This window comes from Archocentrus centrarchus, chromosome 1, assembly GCF_007364275.1.
Source record: "Archocentrus centrarchus isolate MPI-CPG fArcCen1 chromosome 1, fArcCen1, whole genome shotgun sequence".
NCBI classification, from domain to species: domain Eukaryota; kingdom Metazoa; phylum Chordata; class Actinopteri; order Cichliformes; family Cichlidae; genus Archocentrus; species Archocentrus centrarchus.
In genome coordinates, this window is record NC_044346.1 from 32,980,991 (window position 1) to 33,006,126 (window position 25,136).

Below are 25,136 nucleotides of genomic sequence, written 5' to 3' on the forward strand. Positions count from 1 at the left end.
ATTACTTAGTTTGTTCTTCAGTATTGTTTTTACAACACTCTATTATTGGAGACTTGCATGTTGATGATCTTTAGTGGAAGTGCTTATTAATGCTATGACTGGAGATGTGTGTTTTTAAGCTGTCTGAAATCTGGTGAAAGCAAAAGAGAATTCAAAAGCAAGATTTAGAAGCAAAAATCAAGGTTGAAATCTTTACTTAGCAAGGGTCTATACACAGATGATTGCTCCGTATAACAGTAAGGATTTGCCATGGGAAATAGTCGGGACTTATTATTATTATTGACATTTCTAATTTACAAGGTCACCAGTTAACTTTGTCTGCTAATCAGTGCATATTTATTAAAAAATAGCCTGATGGAATGACCATATTGGCTATAAAGTGGCAAAATATTTCTAACCCCCCCTTAGGACTTAAAGTCACTGCATCTATTCATGAAGAATGCCAGTTATTTAGCCCTCATGACTGTTCTTGTAATTTTGATATGTAACCCTTTAAAACAGGGGTGGGCAATTCATTTTTCCAAGGGGCCACATGAGAAACTGGGACTGCTGTGGAGGGCCGAAGTCTGCTCAATATTAATTTTATCTCATTATAAGCCTATTGGTGTGGCCTTCCATAATAGTCCCAGTCTCTCATGGTGCCCCTTGGGAAAATTGATTACCCACTCCTGCTTTAAAACAAAATATTGCTTCCCTGACATTCAATGACACATGCACACTTCACACACTAGCAGTACAGTTAACCATTATGTAATCATTTATACTCTTTCAAATAATCTTAAAAGTGTAAGTGAAATCTGTACTGCTTACTAACAGAAAGCAGGATTAGACAGTTTGATAAAGTCTCTGGAAGAAAGAATCCCAGCACTGCGCTAACAGCTGCCTGGATGTCGTATGTCCTTAGCAGACCTGAGCAGGACTGAGTAATTAGATTCCTTTTTTCACTGCCAGGCCCTAACACAGAGAGCATCCCATGCCTTTTATGGACCCATGACTGAGAATTTCTGTGCATGCTGGCCAATAGCTGATGACTCTAGGATCATTCAACTCTGTTTGAAGTAGCCAAGTTCATTTTCTGGAAAGAAATAATGTTCTCATGCTTACATTTGAGTAATTAGTTGCCTTTAAAACATACAGCAGCACAAGTTTCCCTCTGGAATCAATAAAGTATTCTGATTCTGATTCTGAAGTTTTTGATTTCTGCCTAGTCTGACAATCGCTATCAGATAAGTTTCATCGAGTTACTGCGTGTATAAACTAATTCTGTCATTTGAAGAACGGAAATGGCTAGCTTAGCTCTAGCCAAATGGTTAGACACTTTTGTTGCATGAAATACGCCCTTCTGTCTCTTCTGTGTCCTGTCTCTCTTAACTATGTCTGAGTTAGTTTGCTTTTTCCCAAAATAACATTTATTCTTAAATTTGTATACCTGAATCTTTTGTTTCTCCACCATCTTCTTTGTGAGAAGAGAGCTGATGTGTTGCTACAGTTCAAAATCTTTGCATTATTTGCCACTGGTTATGTTTCTGTCACTAACCAACACAAGGCAAGACTTCTAAGTCACAACTGCCTCTTTTAAGGATGCATTTTATGTCTGTTAATCTTCACATTTTATTTAATTACTAATGAAGATTAAAAGTAACATTTATTTTTCAATATGAAGTCCGTGAGTTCAAAACAGCAATCTTTTTTCTTTTAAAAGGATCCTTCTGAATAAGTCAAAAATAACAGAACATGAAGATAACTGTTTGGTGCCTATGCAGGAAATTAATGTGAAGCATTATATGAAACTATTAAATTTGATTTACTTGAGTGGATATGACAGAGCAGAGCTGGACTACAAATTCTGACTCTTTTTTTGGAACAAATGGCAAAAAAAAAAAAAACGCTGTTTCCCCCATGTCCAGTCATTATTCCAAGTGCCGGATAAAACTTCCATTTTCAACTAACTCTCAGCAAGAAAGTGTGTGTTTCCCAATATGTTAAATTCCTTAATTCCTAAAATTAGAAGAGTGGTTGAAACTTCAGGATTTAAAGCCTATTGGCCCATTTCAATATTTGTATTCTTAGACTTAAAGTAGCTTTGAATGATTTACATTTGGGAAATCATCCTTCTTTATCTTATACTTGGACTCAGTATATCTTCTGTTTGAAACAAGCCATTTTAGCTCATCCCTCTTTAAGCCACCTTTCTTCTTATTGGCTCCCCCTTAAAAACTACAGGTCTGAATTCATTATTTAAAACTTGCCATGTTTAATGTGAGTACTAACATGATATTGAGACAGAAAATAAGGAAAATAATAATAAATCCCTTTTAAAATAACCTTTCACCTGAATGTGTGTAGAATGTCACAGGATCAGCTGTGTAGTATACAGTCTGAACAATAACATTATGCTTTGTGTCAGGCACAGTTATCTCTGGAGCACATGATTTCCATTCAATTAAAGTGAGTTATTGAAGTGTGAACAGAGAACCAGTCAGTACTGCTTATCTTCATTGTTCTCTCCCCTTGTCTTTTTCTATATTTCTTTTTTTTTTTAATCCCATTCTAACTTGTTCCTCTGTAGTGGAGAGTCTGGAGCTGGGAAGACAGAGAACACCAAGAAGGTAATCCAGTATCTGGCTGTTGTGGCCTCCTCCCACAAAGGCAAGAAGGACAGCAGTGCTGTAAGTACCTGTGTAAAGAGAGCATGATAGCTAGGATCTGTCAGCCAGGTCCCTCACTCTTTAACACATAGGAAGTTGCCCAGTTTAATCTTGTATATTACCATTTCCTCCAAATAGCAACAATCAGGATCACAGTTGGCCTACGTGAGTAAAGGGGAATGCCCGGAGTGTGTTTTTCTGTGTGGTGTTCGTGTGTGTTCCTTCCTTAGGTTAGAAAAATGCATGAAGGTAGTGTCACTGAGTTGCTCCCAAGAAACCTGTTTTTCTGTTGATTTTTTCTTCCACCAAAAGTAAAGATGCCAAATGATAGTGTTCTTCTGTTAGATGGTGTTTACCCTAATATTCATCATCAAACAAAGCTTATTTAGGCTGCATGATGATCATCAGAGTTGTGACTCTTAGTCACATTTCAATATTTTTCAGTGACAGATTTCCAATTTTGCCTTCTCCTGAAGTGGATCATTATGTTTAGTTTTGTGGTATTCATCTTCTTTGGACACCCTTTCACTGCCAGTGGAGATTATATTCAAACCTCGCCGACAGTGAAAGGGTCTCTCACAGATCACAGTGTGAGCATGCCCTGTTCTTACCTATCAAACACCGGCCGCCCCCTTCCTCCCCTCCTCCCCTTCCTCCCTTCCTCATCTGACTGCCAGTTGGCCTGACGTGGGCCATGGGGCTGTCCTGTAACATTTACTGGACTTTGTGGAGTTTGTGAATATGCCCATATCATGAAATTGTGTTGACTTCAAGTCAGTAACAAACTCTAAGCCTTTGTAAGAAAACTCTTTTTGAACAGCAGAACAACACAAGTTGGTGGTGTTGGTCTGGTGCTGGTGCTGGTGCTGGGGTAATAATTGAAAAGAGTCAGTCAAAGCAAAGCTTCCCTTTGCCTCTGACCCCACTCACCCATAAGGTCTCTGTTCCCAGAGGAAAAATTGCCTCTGTACACTGTCCTCTATAGGACTTTGAGGCTCCCATGGACTTTGCCTGCACAGAAATAGCATTGTGTTGATCTCTTTTTTTCTGCTTTCTCTTACTTCCTCTCATTCTCATGCACTTTTTTGGCTCTTGCTGCTTATCTGTACTCTTAGATGTTTGTATTTAAACAGTGTCTCAAGGATCAATTCTTTCCACCAGCTGTAACTTTCTTTTTCATGCTGTCTTGCTGTGCTCCGTTTCTCCTTTTCTTTTCTCTCCTTTTTCCTTCAGAGACTTAAATAAACAGGACCTTCTTCTCTGCTTTGCCACCTATGAACTGCATCTCATCAGCGGGTCTGTATCTTCCTGTTTTTTTTCTTACATATAAAATAAATACTTGGCTTTTATTATGAGGACAAGACCCACCAGGACAGCAAAAACACACAAAGAAATTAACAGAGGCAATGTCCAACATTATTTTATTTGCACTTCCCATGTTCTTTTTTCCTTATGCATTTCTGTTTCGCTAATGTAAGCTTAAAATAACAGTCCGAACTACTTTTGCTCTAATATACATAAAGAAGTTTGAAAAGGCACTAAGGGGAAAAATGAAAATTAGTGAAAATCAATAAATATAAAATAAAATGGAAACAGAGTGTAAATAATAAAAATGTAAATAACTACAGAAGGAACATGAATATGAATTTGTCATATTCAATGAAGTAATTATTTCCTACATTTATTATTATTATTAATCTATTCTATTTTTATTTTATTTTATTTATATTTATTTTGGCTCTTTTTGACTTCCATACTTGCCTGTCAGTTGCAGAAACAGTCCTCTAATATATGTAATACATGTAAGATTTGTAAGAATAGCAATAAGAACCACATATTTTGAAACTGAGCTTAATATATTCGCTCGAGTTGGCAAACATCTGCACATGTCCATCATTTGTCTTCATCAACATTTTCATCTCACCATGAACCATTTTTAATCTTAGTTGTGCTTCTCCCCTCTCCTTCATAGCTTTAGCTCGTTTACAGAGTTGCTAAAGGGGGTGTTTTTAGGCAAGAGAGGCTAGGTAGAGGTCTACAGCACCTGACCTGGATACAGGCTAGGACAGACCACTTTGATCAGGTGGATTAGCTTGATGCGGAATGACGGGGTGTCTGCCTCATTTACTGACTATCACTCAGCTCCACCCGCATCTACGGTCTCTGCAGTCACGCTGGAAGCAAATCACATCTCCAGAAGGATGTTTGTGAATCTGACTCATTTTAATTTGCTGACGCACTGAATGCAAAGACTTTGTTGGAATTATTCAAAGGTTTTGAGCTGATATTTGTAAGCCTTCTGTGACCCAACATAACCCAGCTGTTCCATCTCAGACTCTGTTCCTCATCATTCACAATAACTTCTCTGAATTTTAGCCATTTTACAAAACTGATGGAGGAGTCTTTTGGTCATGTGCCTGTGTTATGCAATCCAGTATATGACAGAGAATCAAAGAAGATTAGTGTGGAATTATTATATTACCCTTTTGCAACTTGATATAAATGCACTTGTCAAAATATTCATTGTTTAGTGAGGACCCATCGCCTTCATCTTTTTTCTGCCTTTTTTCCCTTGTCATTGATGATATTCTGGTAAACCTACCCTAACCTACGAGTGCTGACCCTGAACCACTTCATCCCCACCAAACATCACCTACTCCACTGCATCGCAAGCAGAGAATCCGTGCTTCTTAGTAATGGGTCTCTGTATCACTGTCATCACTAGGGGGAGCTGGAGAAGCAGCTCCTGCAGGCCAATCCTATTCTGGAGGCCTTTGGAAATGCTAAGACCATCAAAAATGACAACTCCTCAAGATTTGTGAGTTGCATTTTGTTAAGTTGAAGAAAGCATTAATTAGTGGCTTTGCAATTTATATTTTTTGCATGTATCATAATCTCACTGCTTCATTTTTTTCTCTCACAGGGAAAGTTCATCCGCATCAACTTTGATGTGACCGGCTACATTGTTGGAGCCAACATTGAGACTTGTATCCTTATTTATTTTATAATTTTAGACACATTGTTTACAGTTTTAAACTAAGAAGACCGCTGCCTGGTCTTTTCTCTGAGATGCTTCACCTGCTCCTGAAGTTAAATACTGTGTATGTCCACATCGCCTGCTTTTTGATTCCTCAAATTAATCTTCATTTGAGGTTTGTAAACTAAATTCCCCCTGAGTGCAAGTCAAATTTTAATTCTTTAACATCTGACTGCTCTCAGACCTGCTGGAGAAGTCTCGCTGTATCAGACAGGCAAAGACAGAAAGAGCTTTTCACGTCTTCTACTACATGATTGCTGGAGCCAAGGACAAACTGCGTGGTAAGAAAATTATAAATCCAAAATATGTATGTGATATATTTTTTTATACTGCTGCTCAGCAGTTAATGCTTCTTCATGTTATACATATCACCACCATGTGGAAGTCTCATATAAGTTCTCTATTTCAAATCAGAACTTAAAGAAGGGAAGGGGAAGTTGCTTCTGGTTTTCATTTGACTGTCACGCATAACTCCGTTTATCCAGTGGGATTATCAAAATGGTTTTTAAGGTCATGAAGTAGAAGAATTTTCTCAAACGCTCAAAGGAGCTTATAGTCTTACAACTGAGGTTTAATCACAGTAAACAAAACAAAGCGGAGTAAAGCACTCCCTATATATTGTTTATGAAGACTCATGTTATTTTCTCACGGGAGTAAAAACTTATTAAAAAGTTAAATTTCCCTTTATTCAAAGAATACTGACCAGAATGATGATAATAATGTCACTTTTTTTCTTTATTTTCAGAGGAGCTACTTTTGGAGCCCTTCACCAGTTACCGCTTCCTCAGCGCAGGCCACGTTCAGATCCCTGGCCAGCAAGATGATGAGATGTATGATGAAACCATGGAGGCCATGAACATCATGGGCTTCACAGACGAGGAGCGAATTGGTATCGGCATAGTTTTAGTGTCTCCCTGATACTGTAGGGTCTTTACCTTGCAATGTAAAGTGTCCTGAGATGACTGTTGCTGTGAATTTGCACTATACAAATAAAACTGAATTGAATAGGCAGTAGTAATTTAAATTAAAATTTAAATAATAGAAAACAGATAGATTTTTGGGCAGTGGTCCATCAAACATTAAGATCTAAAAAGACCATTGTTGAACATCCAATCAATATGTCCCATTACTTCACCTGCTGGAGGTTTGAGCGAGCAGTAAGGCAAATGAGAGTCTGCATGGTATTGTACCCACTATCATAATGTGTGGAGTGCAGGAGTGAGTACCCAAATGCAGGAAATGGGAAACAGACATAGAAAACCAAAGCCAGCTGTTTAATTTAGATTATTACAGAGGCCAAACACAGAGTCCAAAATGCAAGCAAACAGAAATTGATGGGAAGATAAGACAAAGTGGAAACAGCTAAGGTTATGAAACACAGATTTAGACAATCAAGACAGTCACAAGGAAGCAAACCCCAAAACAAACACCAGGGACAACTCTACAACTATCAAAGTTACACAGGAAACAACCCAAGCGACAATTACTCAAGGCCCCAGTCACACAGCCTTAGAGACCAGTCGGCAATGGCAACCACCAGTCGAGATAGGTGTTGGCTGTCGCCAGGTGAAGTCATTGCAAAAAGGCTGCTGCACCAAAAAACTTCTTGTGATTGCTTTGGCTGTTAGCAGATCGCTGTGCCCATAGTTTGCGTGGAAGATGCCAGTGTGTCTGTAAACATTTGTAAACTACAGGCCGGACGCAAACCGGTACATTCGCCTTCAAAGTAAAACTTTCACCTTTTCAAATGCATTGGTTGGCAATAAGGCACAGCTTTTACTTTGAAGGTGAGTGTTCTGTTTCTTGTTTGTATAGTCCGCACACCAGAAGTGACTCCTGAACAACTTTAATGGAGATCACCACACGTGACGTTTCAGGCACAACTGCCCTTCGTCAGACACAAAGAGCATACAAGACACACCCTATATATATATGTATATATATACACACATCTGATCAGAAATACCAATATACAAAAAATTCATATATACATGTGCATGTATTCATAAATAATGTACAAGACAAAATATGTCATCAATGATGTTAATATAAGTTAAAAAAACAAGAAGAAAATCACATGATCATAAAATAATATGACCATTTAAAAGATATAAATTGTTATTACCAGTGAAAGTGCATGTAAGCTTATATGATAGTAGTAATTCATAGAAAAAAGTGAACTATTAAAGATGTTAAAAATGATCACACCAAATATGTCATTGATATTGTTTTTAATGTGTTTGAAGCTAACCATCTGATTTCTTTGTTCCAGATATCTTGAAGGTGTGCTCCACAGTCATGCAGCTGGGAAACATTGAATTCAAGAAAGAGAGGAACCAGGAGCAGGCAACTATGCCAGACAACACTGGTTAGACTTCTTCCTGCCATAAAAAAGCCCAGTAGGGGTTATCAACTTTTAGAAAGTGGACTGATTGTAATTTTAAAATACACTTTCAAAATGTATTATCTAGAGCAGCAGGAACACATATGCATACAGGAAAGAAACGATACTGTGGTAACAACATTTCTCCTTTCTTTGTAGCTGCACAGAAGGTGTGTCACCTGCAGGGCATCAATGTGACAGACTTTACACGAGCCATCCTCACCCCTCGTATCAAAGTGGGCAGAGAGGTGGTGCAGAAGGCACAGACCAAAGAGCAGGTACAAGAAGGAGGGAACTGTATGAAAGCATAAGAGTAACTGTACAAAATCTGAATTTAAAGAATGTTTCTCGCAGCTCCGATTCAGTTTAAGTCTGGTCTGTATTTTTCTGTGCATGTGTATCTGTTAGGCTGACTTTGCTATTGAAGCGTTGGCCAAGGCTATATATGAGCGACTGTTCCGCTGGATCCTGGGCCGGGTTAACAAAGCCCTGGACAAGACCAAACGCCAGGGAGCCTCCTTCCTGGGAATCCTCGACATTGCCGGCTTTGAGATCTTTGAGGTATAGATGATCACAGAGGAGTTGGAAAGATAGTGGATGTGATGTGTGTCTTCAGCTCTCTGTTCTGGCTCTTACAGGACAACTCCTTTGAGCAGCTGTGCATCAACTACACCAATGAAAAGCTACAGCAGCTTTTCAACCACACAATGTTCATCCTGGAGCAAGAGGAGTACCAGAGGGAGGGCATCGAGTGGAACTTCATTGACTTTGGCCTTGACCTCCAGCCCTGCATCGAGCTCATTGAGAGGCCGGTAAGTATTCATAATAAATACAAAAATTTCAGTTACATCCACTGCACATGAAGGTTAAGCCAGTTAAGTTCTATTATCTAGCACAAGATAATCTTTGTTGTGTGATATGTGTTATATTTGGTCAAACATAATCATACATTCTCTGCAGAACAACCCTCCAGGCATCCTTGCCCTGCTGGATGAAGAATGCTGGTTTCCCAAAGCCACAGATATCTCCTTTGTGGAGAAGCTCTTGAACACACAGGGGAACCACATAAAATTCGCCAAACCTAAGCAGCTTAAAGACAAAACAGAGTTCTCTATCCTTCATTATGCTGGGAAGGTGAGTATTAGGGGAGGCGTATAAGATAAAAGTTCTGATACTTATCTTCACTGGAGGACATTAATCATCTTTCATTCTTATGAAAGCTCACATAAGTTTATTGTCTTGCTTTTTTTTAGGTAGACTATAATGCCACGGCCTGGCTAACAAAGAACATGGATCCCCTGAACGACAACGTCACATCACTGCTCTCCAATTCCTCCAGCCAGTTTGTGCAAGAACTCTGGAAAGATGGTGAGATGCATGCAATTTTAAAACCTGCATAAGTGTATTGTAAGCCACATTTTGAAACAAAGATCTAATAAACATGGGTAAATCATCAAGTTTAATGCTTGTAAACTGTACAGTGATATTACCTAATGAATCATGGGTTATAACACCTGGATGTTATTTCTCCACTGTTTGTTTCCATGCTACTCAGTGGCAAGATTCAGTTCAATTCATTTTTATTTATATAGCGTCAAATCACAACAAACAGTTGTAGGGTGAAGACCCTACAATAATTACAGAGAAAATCCAACAGTCAAAATGACCCCCTATGAGCAAGCACTTGGTGACAGTGGGAAGGAAAAACTCCCTTTTAACAGGAAGAAACCTCCAGCAGAACCAGGCTCAGGGAGGGGCAGTCAACTCCTGTGACCGGTTGAAGCTGAGGGAAGAGAGACAGGACAAAAGGCATGCTGTGGAAGAGAGCCAGAGATTAATAATAACTAATGATTAAATCAGAGTGGGGTATAAACAGAGTCTCACCTGATCCAGCCCTAACTATAATCTTTATCATAAAGGAAAGTTCTAAGCCTAGTCTTCAAAACAGAGAGGGTGTCTGTCTCCCGAGTCCAAATTAGCAGCTGGTTCTGCAGAAGAGGGGCCTGAAAGCTGAAGGCTCTGCCTCCCATTCTATGCAGTATCCTGGAACCACACGTAAGCCAGCAGTCTGAGAGCGAAGTGCTCTATTGGGGTGATATCGTACTACGAAAGATCAGCTGTAGGACACATCACATCATATAAGATATTATTTTCTCTGTGTTTTACCTTCATATTTGGAAGGACTTTCTTCAGGCCGGCCCTTCTTCAAAAAGCAGATTCTTTTTCATATGGTTTCATGTCCTGATTAAATAAAGGTGAAAACTAGAAGGGCACTCAGCAGAACACATACCTCCCCCACCCAAACATTTTCTATGGGCTAATACTACACTGCAATAGATACCAGCCAACGGTGTCATATTCCATCATAAATTACTAGATCACAAAGAGTAGAAATGTATTTTATTGGCTTTTAAAAACTGTAAAATATAATTTTACATTTTTATTTAAAAAATTAGATCCACATAAACAGATACTGACACATATATTCTGGATATATTTTATTCAGTTTATGTACTGTAATAGCATCTTCTAAAAAAAACTTCACTTAGGTATGAAATTTTACATTTCACCAATGATGACAGAAGGATTTTTTTTTTTTTTTTTTAAGTTTTTGGTGACCTTGACCTTTGATCTTGGGAATTAAATCATATGTTCTTGGGCACCTAAGGAAAATTTCCACAAAGTTTAATTAATTTTGGTTCAAAACTTTGAGTTATATTGCTAACAGACAGACAGACAAGCAAACAAACAGGGATGAAAACATAACCTCCCTCCACCTGTCAGTGGGCGAGTTAAAAAATAAAACTTTGAACCTCTGTCACTGTCCAGCTATTTTGGAACCACAACCAAAGATATCACCGTGATTTTTTCACATTGATCTTGTTTTAGATGGGACACGTTAGATTTTCAGTTTATGCCCAGCTTTACCTGAAAAACACTGAAAGAGCAGCTGTCACCCTCCTACAAATCTGACCTGTAGACAATGAAATAAATTAACTGAAAGCAACACATATGTTTCACCTGCTTTCATCTACATTTTTCCCACACAAGATGTACATACAGAGTCTTAAAATTCAAATAGACATTATAACACCAGCTGATTGTACGCATTGTTTTGTGTTTTTCAGCGGACAGAGTGGTTGGCCTTGACACATTAGCTAAGATGTCCGATACCTCCATGCCGAGCGCCTCAAAGACCAAGAAGGGAATGTTCCGCACAGTGGGGCAGCTCTACAAGGAGTCTTTGGCAAAGCTCATGACCACGCTGCACAACACCCAGCCCAACTTTGTCAGATGCATCATCCCGAACCACGAGAAGAGGGTAAAGATGCAAAAATTAAATTAGAAAAATAAGGAATTGTAGTTGATGAAGCTATCTGAACAGTAAAATTTAGTAAAATTTCAAAGTACTGCAGTCCTGTGAAGAACCAAGTATGCCCCATGATTCAATAGCTTGTAGAACCTCCTTTAACAGTGATAACTTGAAGTAATCGTTTAATGTATGACACTGTCTCTTGTTGCGGAGCAATTTTGGCCCACTCTTCATTACAATGTTGCTTCAGTTCATTGAGGTTTGTGGACATTTGTTTATGCACGGCTCTCTTAAGATCCCATCACAGCATTTCAGCTGGATTAACATCTGGACTTTGACTGGGCCATTGAAACACCTTGATTCTTTTCTTTTTCAGCCATTCTGTTGTAGATTTGCTGATGTGCTTGGGATCATTGTCCTGTCGCATGGCTCAATTTCAGAAGAGCTTTAGCTGTCAGACAGATGGGCTCACATTTGAATACTTTGCTGTACTGAGGAGTTCATGGATGACAAAATGACTGAAAGGTGCCCAAATCATCACCCCTCCATTACCATGCTGAACAGTTGGTATGAGGCGTTTGTGCTGATATGCTACGTTTGGTTTTACCAAATGTGGTCCTGTGCATTATGGCCAAACACCTCCACTTTAGTTTCATCTGTCCAAAGGGCATTGGTCCAGAAGTGTTGTAGTTTGTTCAGATGCAACTCTGCAAACCTAAGCTGTGCTGCCATATTCTTTTGAGTGAGAAGAGGCTTTTCTCAACTCTTCCAATGAAGCCATACTTGTTCAGTCTTTTTCTGTTGTACTGCCATCAACATTTAATATGCGAACTGAGGCCTGTAGGGCCTGAAATGTAACTCCTGGGGTTTTTTTGCAGTTTCTCTGAGCGTTGCACAGTCTGACCCTGGGATGAATTGGCTGAGACTTCTTTTTTTTTTTTTGGATCTGTATTTCTGAAGTCCTGAAAAAAGTAACACAACATGCATATAATGAATTTGCCACTAACCAGTCACCATTACTGTATGTATTTAGTTTGAAAACTCTAATGTGATAATAAAACCCTTCTCTACACAGGCAGGGAAGCTGGATGCTCACCTGGTCCTGGAGCAGCTGAGGTGTAACGGTGTGCTGGAAGGAATCAGAATCTGTCGACAAGGTTTCCCCAACCGAATCGTCTTCCAGGAGTTCAGACAGCGGTGAGTCTAGCTACCGCTGTGTGCATCCTGTTTCAGCCAAATTTGCAATATGTCTGTCACCATATTAAATATAACATCTGTTTTCTTAAAGTTATGAGATCTTGGCTGCTAATGCTATTCCCAAAGGTTTCATGGATGGCAAACAAGCCTGCTGCCTCATGGTGAGCACGAGTTCAAGATTGTCATCCATATTCATTAAAGGTGACACCCACCAAGGTTGTCTTTGCTGTGTGAGCAGTCAACATGTCATCTTTTTCACTTATCTATCTATGTAGATCAAGCATCTGGACTTGGACCCCAACCTGTACAGGATTGGACAGAGTAAAATCTTCTTCCGCACAGGAGTGCTTGCTCAACTAGAGGAGGAGAGAGATTTGAAGATCACTGTGATCATTATCGCTTTCCAGGCCCAAGCTAGAGGATTCCTGGCCAGAAAGTATGAATCTAAAAGCCTCCTCACATATGTTTCACCCCCTGATAAATTTTGCTGCTTGTATTGCACTGTAACTCCTCACAATTTCAGCACATCCAGACAATTTTGGACAAATGTCACAGTAGGAGGAGGATTTCATAGCTTTAATTTTTTATAGCTCTTTATTTGTTGCTATTTTGTCTCTGTAAATTAGGAAACTATGCACTTTGCTCTATATATCATGCAACGTATCATGGTTTTCTTGCTTTCACTTTTTGAAGGGCATTTGCCAAGAGACAGCAGCAGCTGACAGCTATGAAAGTGATCCAGAGGAACTGTGCTGCCTACCTCAAACTCAGGAACTGGCAGTGGTGGAGACTTTTCACAAAGGTCAGCTAATCAATATACATACACATATTAATGCAACAATATCACAATGCATCCATGGAAATAAACTTCCCAGATACTACAGAACTATTTTAGAGGTTACAAACACCGACCTTTTTCCCATCTTTAAAATGACCCTCCTGAACTGCAGGTTAAGCCTCTCTTGCAAGTGACCCGACAAGAGGAGGAGATGAGTCTCAAGGAAGAAGAGCTGCAGAAAGCCAAAGAAGTTGCTACAAAGTTTGAGTCAGAGCTAAAAGAAATCGCCTTGAAACATACACAGGTAAAAGATGAAATCTGCAGTAGTAAAAACCTTGTTTTGCTTTCTTTTGATTAATCTTTTCAGTGTTGATTTAGAAAAATTTCCAATTACTAAGAGTCTGCTTATAATGTCTGCCTGTGTACTCCAGATTATGGAGGAGAGAAACGCACTGCAGGAGCAGCTTCAGGCAGAGACAGAGCTGTATGCTGAGGCTGAGGAGATGAGGGTCCGCCTGGCAGCTAAGAAGCAGGAGTTGGAGGAAATCCTCCATGAGATGGAGGCGAGGCTCGATGAAGAGGAGGAACGTTCTCAGTCACTGCTAGTGGAAAAGAAGAAGATGCAACAGCAGATGCAGGTTAACGTCTCCATTTCATGCTTTGTTATTTCTAGATTACTTTTTAGTTTCAGTTGTTGCTTAGCTATCTATGCTTTCACAGTGTTATAAAAGTGCTGGAGAAACTGAGGGTTCAGTTTTTATATGTAGGAACTGGAGGAACATTTAGAAGAAGAGGAAGACGCCCGTCAAAAACTACAACTTGAGAAGGTTACCTGTGAGGGAAAGATCAAAAAGCTGGAGGATGATATTCTCGTAATGGAGGACCAGAACAATAAGCTGCTGAAGGTAAGTATTGAAAATCAAGATTTTTCATAGACATTTTAATATCAGTGAGTCACTTGGGAAGCAAAATATATGACCGGCTTTGTGATGTTTTGTAGGAGCGGAAGCTGCTGGAGGAGAGAGTTGCAGATTTCAGTGCTAACCTGGCAGAGGAAGAGGAGAAATCTAAGAATCTCACCAAGCTCAAAAATAAACACGAGTCCATGATATCTGAATTGGAAGGTAATCATCTTGTATATGCTCCTCAAAAAACACATTTGGAACTATACTCATAATTTGAGGGGGAAAAAAAAGCATAGATTTCTGATATAGATTATTGAGTGTTAAATCTCTTGTACTAGTCCGCTTAAAGAAAGAAGAAAAGACCCGGCAGGAGTTGGATAAGGCTAAGCGTAAATTGGAGGCAGAGTCAAATGACCTACAGGAGCAAATAGCTGACCTGCAGGCCCAGATTGCTGACCTCAAAGCTCAGCTTGCAAAGAAGGAGGAGGAGTTACAGAACGCCTTGGCCAGGTAAAGTCAGACTGGTAACTTTGATGTGGTGTTATTGTTAAACTATTCATGTTCATAAGAGTAACTACTAAAGAGCACCAACTACAGATCTGTTTATTATTGTAAAATAGCACAACTTCCTATCAGCATTAATAGTTTTAGTCGTTAATGCACTTTTCACTCTCACAGGTTGGAAGATGAGATTGCCCAGAAAAACAATGCTCTGAAGAAGATCAGAGAGCTGGAGGGGCACATCTCCGACCTTCAGGAGGACCTTGACTCTGAGCGGGCTGCCAGGAACAAGGCAGAGAAGATCAAACGGGACCTCGGGGAGGAGCTGGAGGCCCTCAAGTCTGAGCTAGAGGACACTCTGGACACCACTGCCACACAGCAAGAACTAAGGTTATCCATACAAAGTTTTTACATACTAAGTGTTTACATGATGAGGCTATCTTAATAAAGGTGCAGTTCTTTCACAACAAAAGACAGCTTACAAAATATGGTCAAACATACATATTTTATGTACTTAAAAATGTTCATGTGTCTGTCCACAGAGCCAAACGTGAGCATGAAGTGACCCAGCTGAAGAGAGCCATTGAGGAGGAGAACCGGACCCATGAGGCTCAGATACAGGAGATGAGACAGAAGCACACCCAGGCGGTTGAGGAGCTCAGTGAGCAGCTGGAGCAGGCAAAACGAGTAAGACCATATTAATTTATTAAATGTTCTTAATACCCACCTGTGATTTAGCTTATTTGTTTGAATTGTATGTTGATGACTCCCTTTCTTTCCTCTGCTCAGGTGAAGTCAAACCTGGAGAAAGCTAAACAAGCTCTGGAAAAGGAAACATCAGAGCTAACTATGGAGGTGCGCTCACTGTCCCAGGCCAAGCAAGACGGGGAGCACAAGAGGAAGAAGCTAGAAGGTCAGGTGGCAGATCTGCAGTCCCGTTTCAACGACAGTGAAAAGCAGAAGGCTGAGCTGGCAGAACGCTGCTCCAAGATCACTGTAAATCACTTTTACTAGTTACTTTAGCACTCTACCTGGAAAGAAATTGGAATCATAAAAAGAATGCCTCAAAAATTTACTTTAAAAAAAAAAAAAAAAAAAGGACCAAATACATCATATTTATTTCTGTACAGGTTGAACTGGAGAGTGTGACAAACCTATTGAATGAAGCAGAGGGCAAGAACATCAAACTGAGCAAAGATGTGGCCAGTCTTACTTCCCAACTCCAAGACTCTCAGGTAACCAGACTTTTAGTGTTGAAACATGTTGTAATAATAACACAGTTAGTCTTTGCTGTGATGATGATATTTATTAAATATTAGAATTAAAGCACTGACCACTGAACTGGTGTGCTTTAACAGGAGCTGCTGGCTGAGGAGACACGTCAGAAACTGCAGTTCTCCACAAAGCTGCGGCAAGTGGAAGACGACAAGAACAGCCTACAGGAGCAGCTTGAAGAGGAGATGGAGGCAAAGAGGAACGTGGAGAGACACGTGTCCACTCTCAATGTCCAGGTCAGAGGCCAAACTCTGATGTTAAAGAAGACATTATGAGAAGCTGGAGGGAGAACAATGTAGATATTGGAGGGAGATTTCAGTAAAGTTTTACCTTAAGCAGGGCCTAAGTGGCGGTCATAAAAAGCATCTTGTACCAAGTAAGAGTCCTCTTTTATGATCTGTGACATAACCTAGTTTTGATTTGTGTCCAGCTATCAGATGCAAAGAAGAAGCTGGATGAAATGTCAAGCAACATTGAGCTGCTTGAGGAAGGAAAGAAGCGTCTGCAGAGAGATTTGGAGGCAGCCAACACTCAGTATGAGGAGAAGGCCTCAGCATATGACAAGATGGAGAAGACCAAAAACCGTCTGCAGCAAGAGCTGGAAGACACGCTGATGGACCTGGACAACCAGAGGCAGAACGTTTCAAACCTGGAGAAGAAGCAGAAGAAGTTTGACCAGGTCTGCTAAATCAGAAAAACAGGCTTTTAAATGGCATTCATGGGATTTAGTACCTTTTTAGAACTTCACAGTTAATTGAAGTCAAGTTTGTGACTTTCCAAAGATAGATTCATTATATACATTTTGAAAGTAAAACAAATTAATTAAATTCATAGTTATTTGTCTGTCTGACCTCCAGATGCTGGCTGAAGAAAAGAGTATCTCCAGTAAATATGCAGAGGAGAGAGACCGTGCCGAAGCTGAGGCCAGAGAGAAGGAGACCAAGGCTCTGTCCCTGGCAAAGGCTCTGGATGAGGCCCAGGATGCCAGAGAGGAGCTGGAGAGGGCCAACAAGGCCCTTAGAATGGAAATGGAGGACCTGATCAGCTCCAAGGATGATGTGGGAAAAAATGTTAGTGTTGGAGCATCATTCAGTCATTAAATATCAGTAGATCTTCAGGCTTAAAGTCTAATCTAGTTCAGTAATACAATGTTTACAATGTCTAGAGATTTCCAATTAATGTGAAATATATTGATGGAAGGTCCACGAATTGGAGAAGTCCAAGCGAGGCCTCGAGGCCCAGGTGGAGGAGATGAAGACGCAGCTGGAGGAGCTAGAGGACGAACTGCAGGCGGCTGAGGATGCCAAGTTGCGTCTAGAGGTCAACATGCAGGCTCTGAAGGCCCAGTTCGAGAGAGACCTCCAGGGAAGAGATGAGATGGGAGAGGAGAAGAAGAGGCAGCTGATCAAGCAGGTAAAGTAGAACAAAAAAAACCTTTATTCTCATTATGAATGATTTAATATCAAGGAATGCCATTCCAGCTGCATCAGTAATCGTTGCAATGATCCGCACTGACTGCAGGTCCGTGAGTTGGAGACAGAATTGGAAGATGAACGTAAACAGAGGGCCACAGCCGCAGCAGCCAAGAAGAAGTTGGAGATGGACATGAAAGATCTGGAGGGACAGATTGAGACAGCCAACAAGGGACGGGATGAGGCCATCAAGCAACTCCGCAAGCTCCAGGTGAGAGTGAAGACACTGAATAAATTCAGGACAGAAGAATTTATATAAATACTGTATGGATCTTTTAGTTTTAACTAGAATTTTTTTAGATGCATGCTTTCTCTAAAGCATGTGTTATTTTCAAGGTTTATGTTTAAAAAAAAGTCTTAAAGAGGGGGGGTTACATGGGAACAAACACAAATATACAACTTGCAGTTTGTTTAAATCAAACGTGTAGATGAAAAAATGAAATGCATATTATCATGTATCTTTCTAAGTGAAAATTCCCAAGTTTTGACTGGTAATTATGACTTTAAGGGGGAAATGTCAAAGCACAAAAAAATGAAGATGTTTTGGAGAAGCACTTGTCATCAGATCATTTGCCTCAAGTACTGTAAATATACTTAAATCATTTATGATGCCTTATCTCTGTCTCTGTTCCTCCTCATCTCTCCAGGCCCAGATGAAGGACTACCAGAGGGAGCTGGAAGATGCCCGTGCTGCTCGAGAGGAGGTTCTGGCCACCGCAAAAGAGAGCGAGAAGAAGGCCAAGAGTCTGGAGGCTGAGCTCATGCAGCTACAGGAGGTAAGGCTGTAGATTCCCAACAAAGCAACAACTTCTCTGGAAGCAGAGGTTCGAAATAATGAATGTATCTTTGTTTGTAGGAACTGGCTGCAGCTGAGAGAGCACGCAAGCAGGCAGAAGCTGAAAGAGATGAACTGTCCGATGAGCTGGCAAGCAACGCCTCCGGAAAGTAGGTGGAGAGTTCATGCTGTTGCTTTGCCTATGAAGTGAACAGTAAAGGAATATAAAAGATGACATTCTCTGCCATGGTCTCTGTGCTCAGGTCAGCCTTGACAGATGAAAAGCGTCGCCTGGAAGCTAAGATCGCCCAGCTAGAAGAGGAGCTGGAGGAGGAGCAAAGCAACATGGAGATCCTCAATGACAGGCTGAGGAAAAGCACGCAACAGGTGACAAGACTGTAGCAGCTATGATTCATGAAGTGCACACTGCAGAGGGCTCATCCCTCTCTTTGCCTCACAGGTGGATCAGCTGAACAACGAACTGCAGACGGAGCGCACCACCTCCCAGAAGAACGAGAGCGCTCGGCAGCAGTTGGACCGCCAGAACAAGGAGCTGAAGGCCAAGCTCCAGGAGATGGAAAACCAGGTCAAGTCCAAGTTCAAGTCCTCCATCTCTGCCTTGGAAGCTAAAGTGGCACAGCTGGAGGAACAGTTGGAGCAAGAGAACAGGTCAGGGACACATAATCACGAAGAACATACAGTATGTCTGATATATAAAAAAAGAAAAGAAGTCTTCTGGTGGTTTCAGTTGTACTCGTACTCATTCGCTCTTAACTCTTGTCCATCTTGTCTCAGGGATAAGCAGGCAACTGCCAAGAGTATGCGCCAGAAAGACAAGAAGCTCAAGGACCTGATAATGCAGGTGGAAGACGAAAGAAAACAGGCAGAGCAGTACAAAGACCAGGTAAAGCCACTAATTACTAACATGTTTCTGAGTACAGACAAGAAAATCAATGCAGTTCAATAGCAGGAAAGGTTTGTTAGAGATTCAGAGATCAATACTAAGTTAGCATAAATCCTGTGTTCACTCACCAGGCGGAAAAGTCGAACACTCGCATGAAGCAGCTGAAGCGGCAGCTGGAGGAATCGGAGGAGGAGTCTCAGCGCGCTACAGCAGCCCGCAGGAAGCTGCAGCGGGAGCTGGATGAAGCCACTGAGGCCAATGATGCCATGAGCCGCGAGGTGAACTCTCTCAAGAGCAAACTCAGGTATGACAAAACACCAAAGAGTCGTTCTGTTCCTCTATTTATTATTGGGACAGGTGGAATGTTTTTTGGCACTTTGTACACCTTTAATTTCTATGATGCTGCAGTACAACAGGACACAGACAATGCCGCAGGAGGCTGGGATGCTGTGTAAAATGAATGTAATGGTTTGCAAGTCAGTTTAACTGAAAATACTACAAATACAAAATATCATATGTTTTTGTTTTTTTTTAATATTTCTCTTTTTAAAATTTGATGCCACCAATATGTTTCTAAAAAGTTGGGACAGAGGCAGCAAAGGACCGGAAATGTTTGAGGTGCTAAAACATCAGGTGCAAAAACTATTTAGGTTAAATAACATGACTAAGGATTAATAAAGGATTAACGATGTTAATGTAAATTTAGGGATAATGTAATTAAAAGAGCCAGAAATTTTGTAAACAAGACTTGAAAATCAATACTGAAAAAAAATTGGATGTCAAGCAAGAAACCAGAAAATACTTGTCTTAGAAAAACTGAGCAACTGATCAACTATATGTTGAGCTTAAATTGAGTTTTCACAAAGTGTCTGGATCTCTGTGGTAACTTAAGCTTTAACACATAACCTGGTTGGGAGCAGGTTATGTTTAAAGTTTTGGTTTAAAATCAGCTGGGAGCAGCATGTTTTCACTAATTCTCTTATTTATAGTGTGCTTTAAGTGCAGTATAGATTCTCTGCTAAAGGAATACATTTTCAGACCTTACTAAAACCACTGAATGAAGCCCAGCTGTAAAGTTACAGCATTTTGTGATCACTGGAATTTCCATATGCTGAGTTGATAATGCAGAAAACATGTAAATGTTTTTTTGCTCGGTCACAATGTTGCCAAGTCTCTTTTACACTACAGGAATTGCAGGTAGTAGAGCTCAGATTAGAAAATGTATCAGTTAGATCTATAGGCTATTTATTGCCAGTAATTTTCGATTAATAAAATTAATTTCGCTGTCGTGATGCCCGTTATCTAGGTTTTATATAACCAGTTAACACAAAGAAAGCCTGGAGATGCTGAACTTCCTCCGTAGTATACTCCTTCAATCTCAAACAGTTAAAAGAAGAAACTAAAGAGTGGCAAACATATTTCTGATATGTTTGTGGCATCAAATTCAAAATAATTGTATCTTTAAAAATCCATATGTTGTCTTTGCTGCTATTTTCAAATAGGCTTTAAATTATTTGCAAAGCATCCTTTTTTGTGCATTAACAGTTTACACATTTATCAAACAGGTTAAAGCAAATGTATTCATTTTAACTGCTCTCAGTTAACCTACATTTCAGTTCTACAGAGCATAGTCTCCTCAGTCCTCTTCAGAGGGATGTAAACAAACACTTGAAGTATTCACATTTTTGCTAAATTTGCTGAGCAGAAGCAAAACAATCATGTCCATCTTTGTTCCAGAGGCAATCCTGAACCCAAGGAGTAACACAGCAGGTATCTCTGCGCCTAAGTTACCCCATCACCACTTCTCATTAACATACCATAACTTTTCATTCCCCACGCACACCCTTAATGCTCTCATTTCTTTCACTGAGCCTAACTGAGGGAAATGTGGCTATCAGAGATTGAACTGAAAAATTCTGAGTCCTAAGTCATGTTGCACTATTCGGTTTTCATTATACCCATTTCCTGGGGTCATATTTTTCCTCAGTGCTTGGTTTAACTGCCATAAACCAAACTCATTTTCCCGACCAAGGAGTTAAAATGAGTTACAAAGATAGCCGGCGTGCTTTACCCGTATCCAAAGCACAACCTGTACATTCTGTATTTCATCAATGCTCCTTGCAGTGTGCAACACCCAACTAGTTTGCAAACAAAGCTTAACCAGCACAGAAACTGTTGCATCCCCTCACTGTGGCAATGTTTCTTTGTGTTTGTGTCTTGTGTACATCTCTGTCCTATTCTAGGCGTGGAAATGAGCCCTCCTTTAGCAGCGCGTCTCGGCGCATAGGCGGAGGCCGAAGGGTGGTGGAGGATGCCTCAGAGGAGGACGCCGACTCCCAAAGCGACTTCAATGGGACAAAGTCCGCTGACTAAGGGGATGTTAAATAACCATATATGAGAAATACTGTTCAGGGCAAAAGCCTGCCACTTAAAAAAGAGAATTACTTCAAAAGCCTGTTATGCTATCTAGTTCTTCATATCACTTCAAAATATATTTTTCCTCCCATTTCCAGTAGTGTACTGAGCTCTCGTCTTGTTTCAGAGCACCTTTCCTTGACACAAAAACAATCAGGACATGAGATGAATGTGGTGCGGTCTATTTGGTGGTTATCCTTTTGTGTGATTTGCTGTTCTTTTAAGTTTTGTTTTTTTTTTTTTTTTAATTTTCACTGTTTTTGTACTGCACTGACACAAACATAGGTGCCTCTAATTAACACCCACTTAGTACTTAAAGCAATGACATGTAAATCTACAGATGTGGAACCATTATCAGTTATTGTCGTCCTGTTGCCTGTGACTGCTGTTGTTGTTTTCGGAGCACCACTGTAGGGGTTCAGATTGGATGCATAGATATATCAACACCCAGTCTGCTTTCAGTCAGTGCTGTTGTATACCCACCCCCACCCCAAAAAAAAAAAAAAAAAGATATTTAGCTTCAGTCATTATGTGTGCCTCTCATGTGCCCGAATATATTTAGATACTTTTTTTTTTTTTGAGGTCAGACAAGGTTTTGGGTTACTGTAACCAGAAAATTGAGTCAGATATCAACACTGAGACCTTCATTTCAATATCTTTTTTTAAGAGTCCCTCATTTTATAATTTTTTTTATGTATTCAACAAATGTTTACATGACACCTTTTGTATCTATTACCTGTTGAACCACCTGCACAAGAAATAAAGAGCTTTAAAAAAGAAAAATGTTTTTTTTTTTTTTACTTTCTCCTTTTAATATTTCTGTCTTGGTCAGTAACTCATTCACATCTGCTCAGTTTAGTAGAAAAACAAAGACAAAAAAAACAACTGCAAACCAGCAGGACAAAAGTTGGGCATAGTACCTCAGGCACAAACAGTTTAAAGTCAGCATACAGAAGCAGCTGCAGGCGTCCTACACACAAACAGCCAGTACACAGTGATTATGAGGATTACAAACAGAAGTAGCTCATTTTAGTCCAAGGAAGATTAAAGGGGACCAGTTATGCTTTTCTTCACTTTCTGTCACACTGTTGGAATGATGGATGAAATACGAGGTCAGCATATGTTCTAGTCCCCGAGAGTCAAAAGTTCAGGCTTCAGACTGCCCTAAAGTCTATTTTTTTTTTCTACTCTTGCCTCTGTATGATGTTAATGGGAGAGAATATCACTAATAATATAATCTCAGGCAGGTTCAAACCTTCTGTTTAGGAGGGAGCAGCCATTAGAAGAAAGCTGGCCTAAATGGAGGGGAGCTACAACTTGTTTCAGGCAGTGGATGAACTCAGGGGGTGCAACAAGGTCCGGCATAAGATAAATTATTTTAAACTGTGTGTCCTTCAGTGCTGCTCTGGTAGATTCCAAGAATATAAGGTTATGAAATAAGCATAATAGGTCCCCTTTAAGCTGTCCCGCAAACAGGAGCAGGACCTCCAGTTCTCAGATATTACAAGTTAATTCCCACACACAGGCTACAGTGCAGCATACAGTGATAACTACGGTAGAAAGATAATATTTAGATATGCAACTTTAATATTTGCTTAATGAGCTGCTGGATGGCAGTAGTGACAAGATCAGTTTCACCAGAAACTTTTCAGGGAAAACCATAGCTGTCACATTAAAATCACTCCAATTCCCAATATCACTTCCCTAAAATGCTGGAGAAGAGTCTTCAAGACAGGCTCTTTACACCTACACAAATAAACGTGGCACAAAAAGTAAGGAAATTTGTGTTTGGTTGATTATTTCTTTGCTGTAACAAGGCTTCTTGGCAATACAGGTTATACTGTTGGAAAACCTCCTCACCTTAAATGGTGCCACATTTATAAGGAAAATGCACTTGTGGGTTGCACCCATGAGAAACTTGCCAAATCTTCCCTGCCAGTGCCAAACGGCTTATTCTGCTATTGATTCTTGTTTGGTGTTTATTGGTTTGGATGATTGAAGTCTGAAGAAACAAGTAGAATGTGGGAAAACCACACACAGCAACAGCAGCCTGGCACCTCCTCCTCATGCTGTGGGAAGGCATCCCATTCTTCAACCAGCATGTCGCAGCTCAGCTACCATGGCTGCGTTGGTCACTCTGGCACAACCAGCACGCCCAAGCTGATCCCACAAGAGTTCACTGGGATTTAGGGTCAGGACTGCATCGTCTACACTCCCAAATTCTGGAGGTAGTCTTTCATAAACCCCGCTCTTTTGGGACAAGCGTTGTCATGGCAGAGGATCAAGTCTGGTCTCAGACTATGGAGATTTGGGATTTCCGCTGGTTGCAGAATCTCATGTTGAGATTTTCCTCCAGTGATGACAAGCCTGATTTTCAGCAGCTGGAGTACCACAAGCTCAAAACAAGAGTCAATAGCAACTGATGTTCAACCCAAAAATGCATTGTCCTTATCAATGTGGCACCACAAAGAAAAATAAACAGGCTTTCCAACAGCATAAGATTTATTGCCAAGTAGCATTCTTACAACAAAAAGATAACTGACCAAACACAAATTTTCTTACTTTTTGTGTTAAGTTTATATGAACTGTGCTTACTTTTTCAACCATTTCAAAATCTATTATTGCTTGTTATGTTTACCATATGTCTACCATATAAGCATTAATGGCAGAAAGGGTACTATACATTCAAGTGCACATATGCCTGTCTAAATTATACTGTCAACTAACATCAGTACAAAGTCAAAAAGGTTTTTGATAACATTAGATCATAAATCTGCAGTATGATAAATTTGTATCTCTGAAACAGAAAATCTCTGTCTGCTCTTCACATTTATAAGCCCGGTATAGCAGAAAATAACTGGTCTGTGCAATGGAGGCAACAGGAAGAAGCCGAGTGACAGTGAAATGGAAAAGGAAAAAAAAAAAATTATTATTATTTAAACCACTCAAGTGGCATCCCCTCATTGAAAATCTGACAGAGATGATAACCTACTTCAGTAATGTGACAATTAGGTGCGCTGTGGAAGTGCAGCAAAACCAGAGCCCACACACTGAAGAGGGAACAGCAGTGATGAAGGCAGTGAAGGGTGAAATACTAACAACCAATTAATGGCAGAAAGTACCGTATTTTCCGGACTATAGAGCGCACCATACTATAAGCCGCACCTACAAATTTTTTGGAAAAAACTGGAAACGTACATATATAAGCCGCACCGGGCTATAAGCCGCTGGTATCTCCGCCGCTCTCGGTTTTCCACAATTACTCGGCACTCAGCAGAGGGGGACAGACAACCCCAAATTTGAGTTATAACAAGTCAATTCACCATTGATTCGTTCACGCCGAGCTTACGTGCAGCGGCTCTATTTCCCTCCTGTAGTGCCAGGTCGATAGCCCTCAACTTAAAAGCGGCATCATAGGAAGTTCTTTTTGTGGTTTCCATGATGAGGGAGTTTGAAAAAAATCTCTTTTGTGCCTGCTGCTAGCACTTGTTGGCGCTTTCTTCTTTGATTTCCAACTTTGACGTCCCATGATT

General features: G+C 40.3%; 1 protein-coding gene across 3 annotated transcripts in view; it reads left to right on the forward strand.

Annotated features, from left to right (window-relative positions):
- The window catches only part of myh11a (myosin, heavy chain 11a, smooth muscle), a 37,262-nt gene extending 14,876 nt beyond the window's left edge, over positions 1–22,386 (forward strand). The window contains exons 5-42 of one of the 3 annotated variants that reach the window (XM_030726263.1): positions 2,570–2,669; positions 2,787–2,813; positions 5,374–5,466; positions 5,572–5,635; positions 5,868–5,966; positions 6,431–6,574; positions 7,958–8,053; positions 8,228–8,346; positions 8,477–8,629; positions 8,707–8,880; positions 9,029–9,202; positions 9,322–9,436; positions 11,197–11,390; positions 12,457–12,578; positions 12,670–12,739; positions 12,854–13,014; positions 13,272–13,380; positions 13,529–13,660; positions 13,788–13,994; positions 14,124–14,261; positions 14,357–14,480; positions 14,600–14,771; positions 14,940–15,152; positions 15,305–15,449; positions 15,552–15,758; positions 15,893–15,997; positions 16,121–16,273; positions 16,468–16,716; positions 16,895–17,107; positions 17,238–17,450; positions 17,559–17,720; positions 18,157–18,285; positions 18,366–18,454; positions 18,548–18,671; positions 18,745–18,953; positions 19,080–19,188; positions 19,320–19,492; positions 21,432–22,386. In XM_030726263.1, coding sequence (XP_030582123.1) covers positions 2,570–2,669; positions 2,787–2,813; positions 5,374–5,466; positions 5,572–5,635; positions 5,868–5,966; positions 6,431–6,574; positions 7,958–8,053; positions 8,228–8,346; positions 8,477–8,629; positions 8,707–8,880; positions 9,029–9,202; positions 9,322–9,436; positions 11,197–11,390; positions 12,457–12,578; positions 12,670–12,739; positions 12,854–13,014; positions 13,272–13,380; positions 13,529–13,660; positions 13,788–13,994; positions 14,124–14,261; positions 14,357–14,480; positions 14,600–14,771; positions 14,940–15,152; positions 15,305–15,449; positions 15,552–15,758; positions 15,893–15,997; positions 16,121–16,273; positions 16,468–16,716; positions 16,895–17,107; positions 17,238–17,450; positions 17,559–17,720; positions 18,157–18,285; positions 18,366–18,454; positions 18,548–18,671; positions 18,745–18,953; positions 19,080–19,188; positions 19,320–19,492; positions 21,432–21,561 — 5,410 coding nt within the window. In that variant the 3' untranslated portion in view covers positions 21,562–22,386. Of the gene's footprint in view, positions 1–2,569; positions 2,670–2,786; positions 2,814–5,373; positions 5,467–5,571; positions 5,636–5,867; positions 5,967–6,430; positions 6,575–7,957; positions 8,054–8,227; positions 8,347–8,476; positions 8,630–8,706; positions 8,881–9,028; positions 9,203–9,321; positions 9,437–11,196; positions 11,391–12,456; positions 12,579–12,669; positions 12,740–12,853; positions 13,015–13,271; positions 13,381–13,528; positions 13,661–13,787; positions 13,995–14,123; positions 14,262–14,356; positions 14,481–14,599; positions 14,772–14,939; positions 15,153–15,304; positions 15,450–15,551; positions 15,759–15,892; positions 15,998–16,120; positions 16,274–16,467; positions 16,717–16,894; positions 17,108–17,237; positions 17,451–17,558; positions 17,721–18,156; positions 18,286–18,365; positions 18,455–18,547; positions 18,672–18,744; positions 18,954–19,079; positions 19,189–19,319; positions 19,493–20,925; positions 20,959–21,431 lie in introns of all 3 variants that reach the window. The other 2 variants (XM_030726192.1, XM_030726112.1) reach the window with 2 other exon arrangements.
- Positions 22,387–25,136: the final 2,750 nt, after the last annotated feature.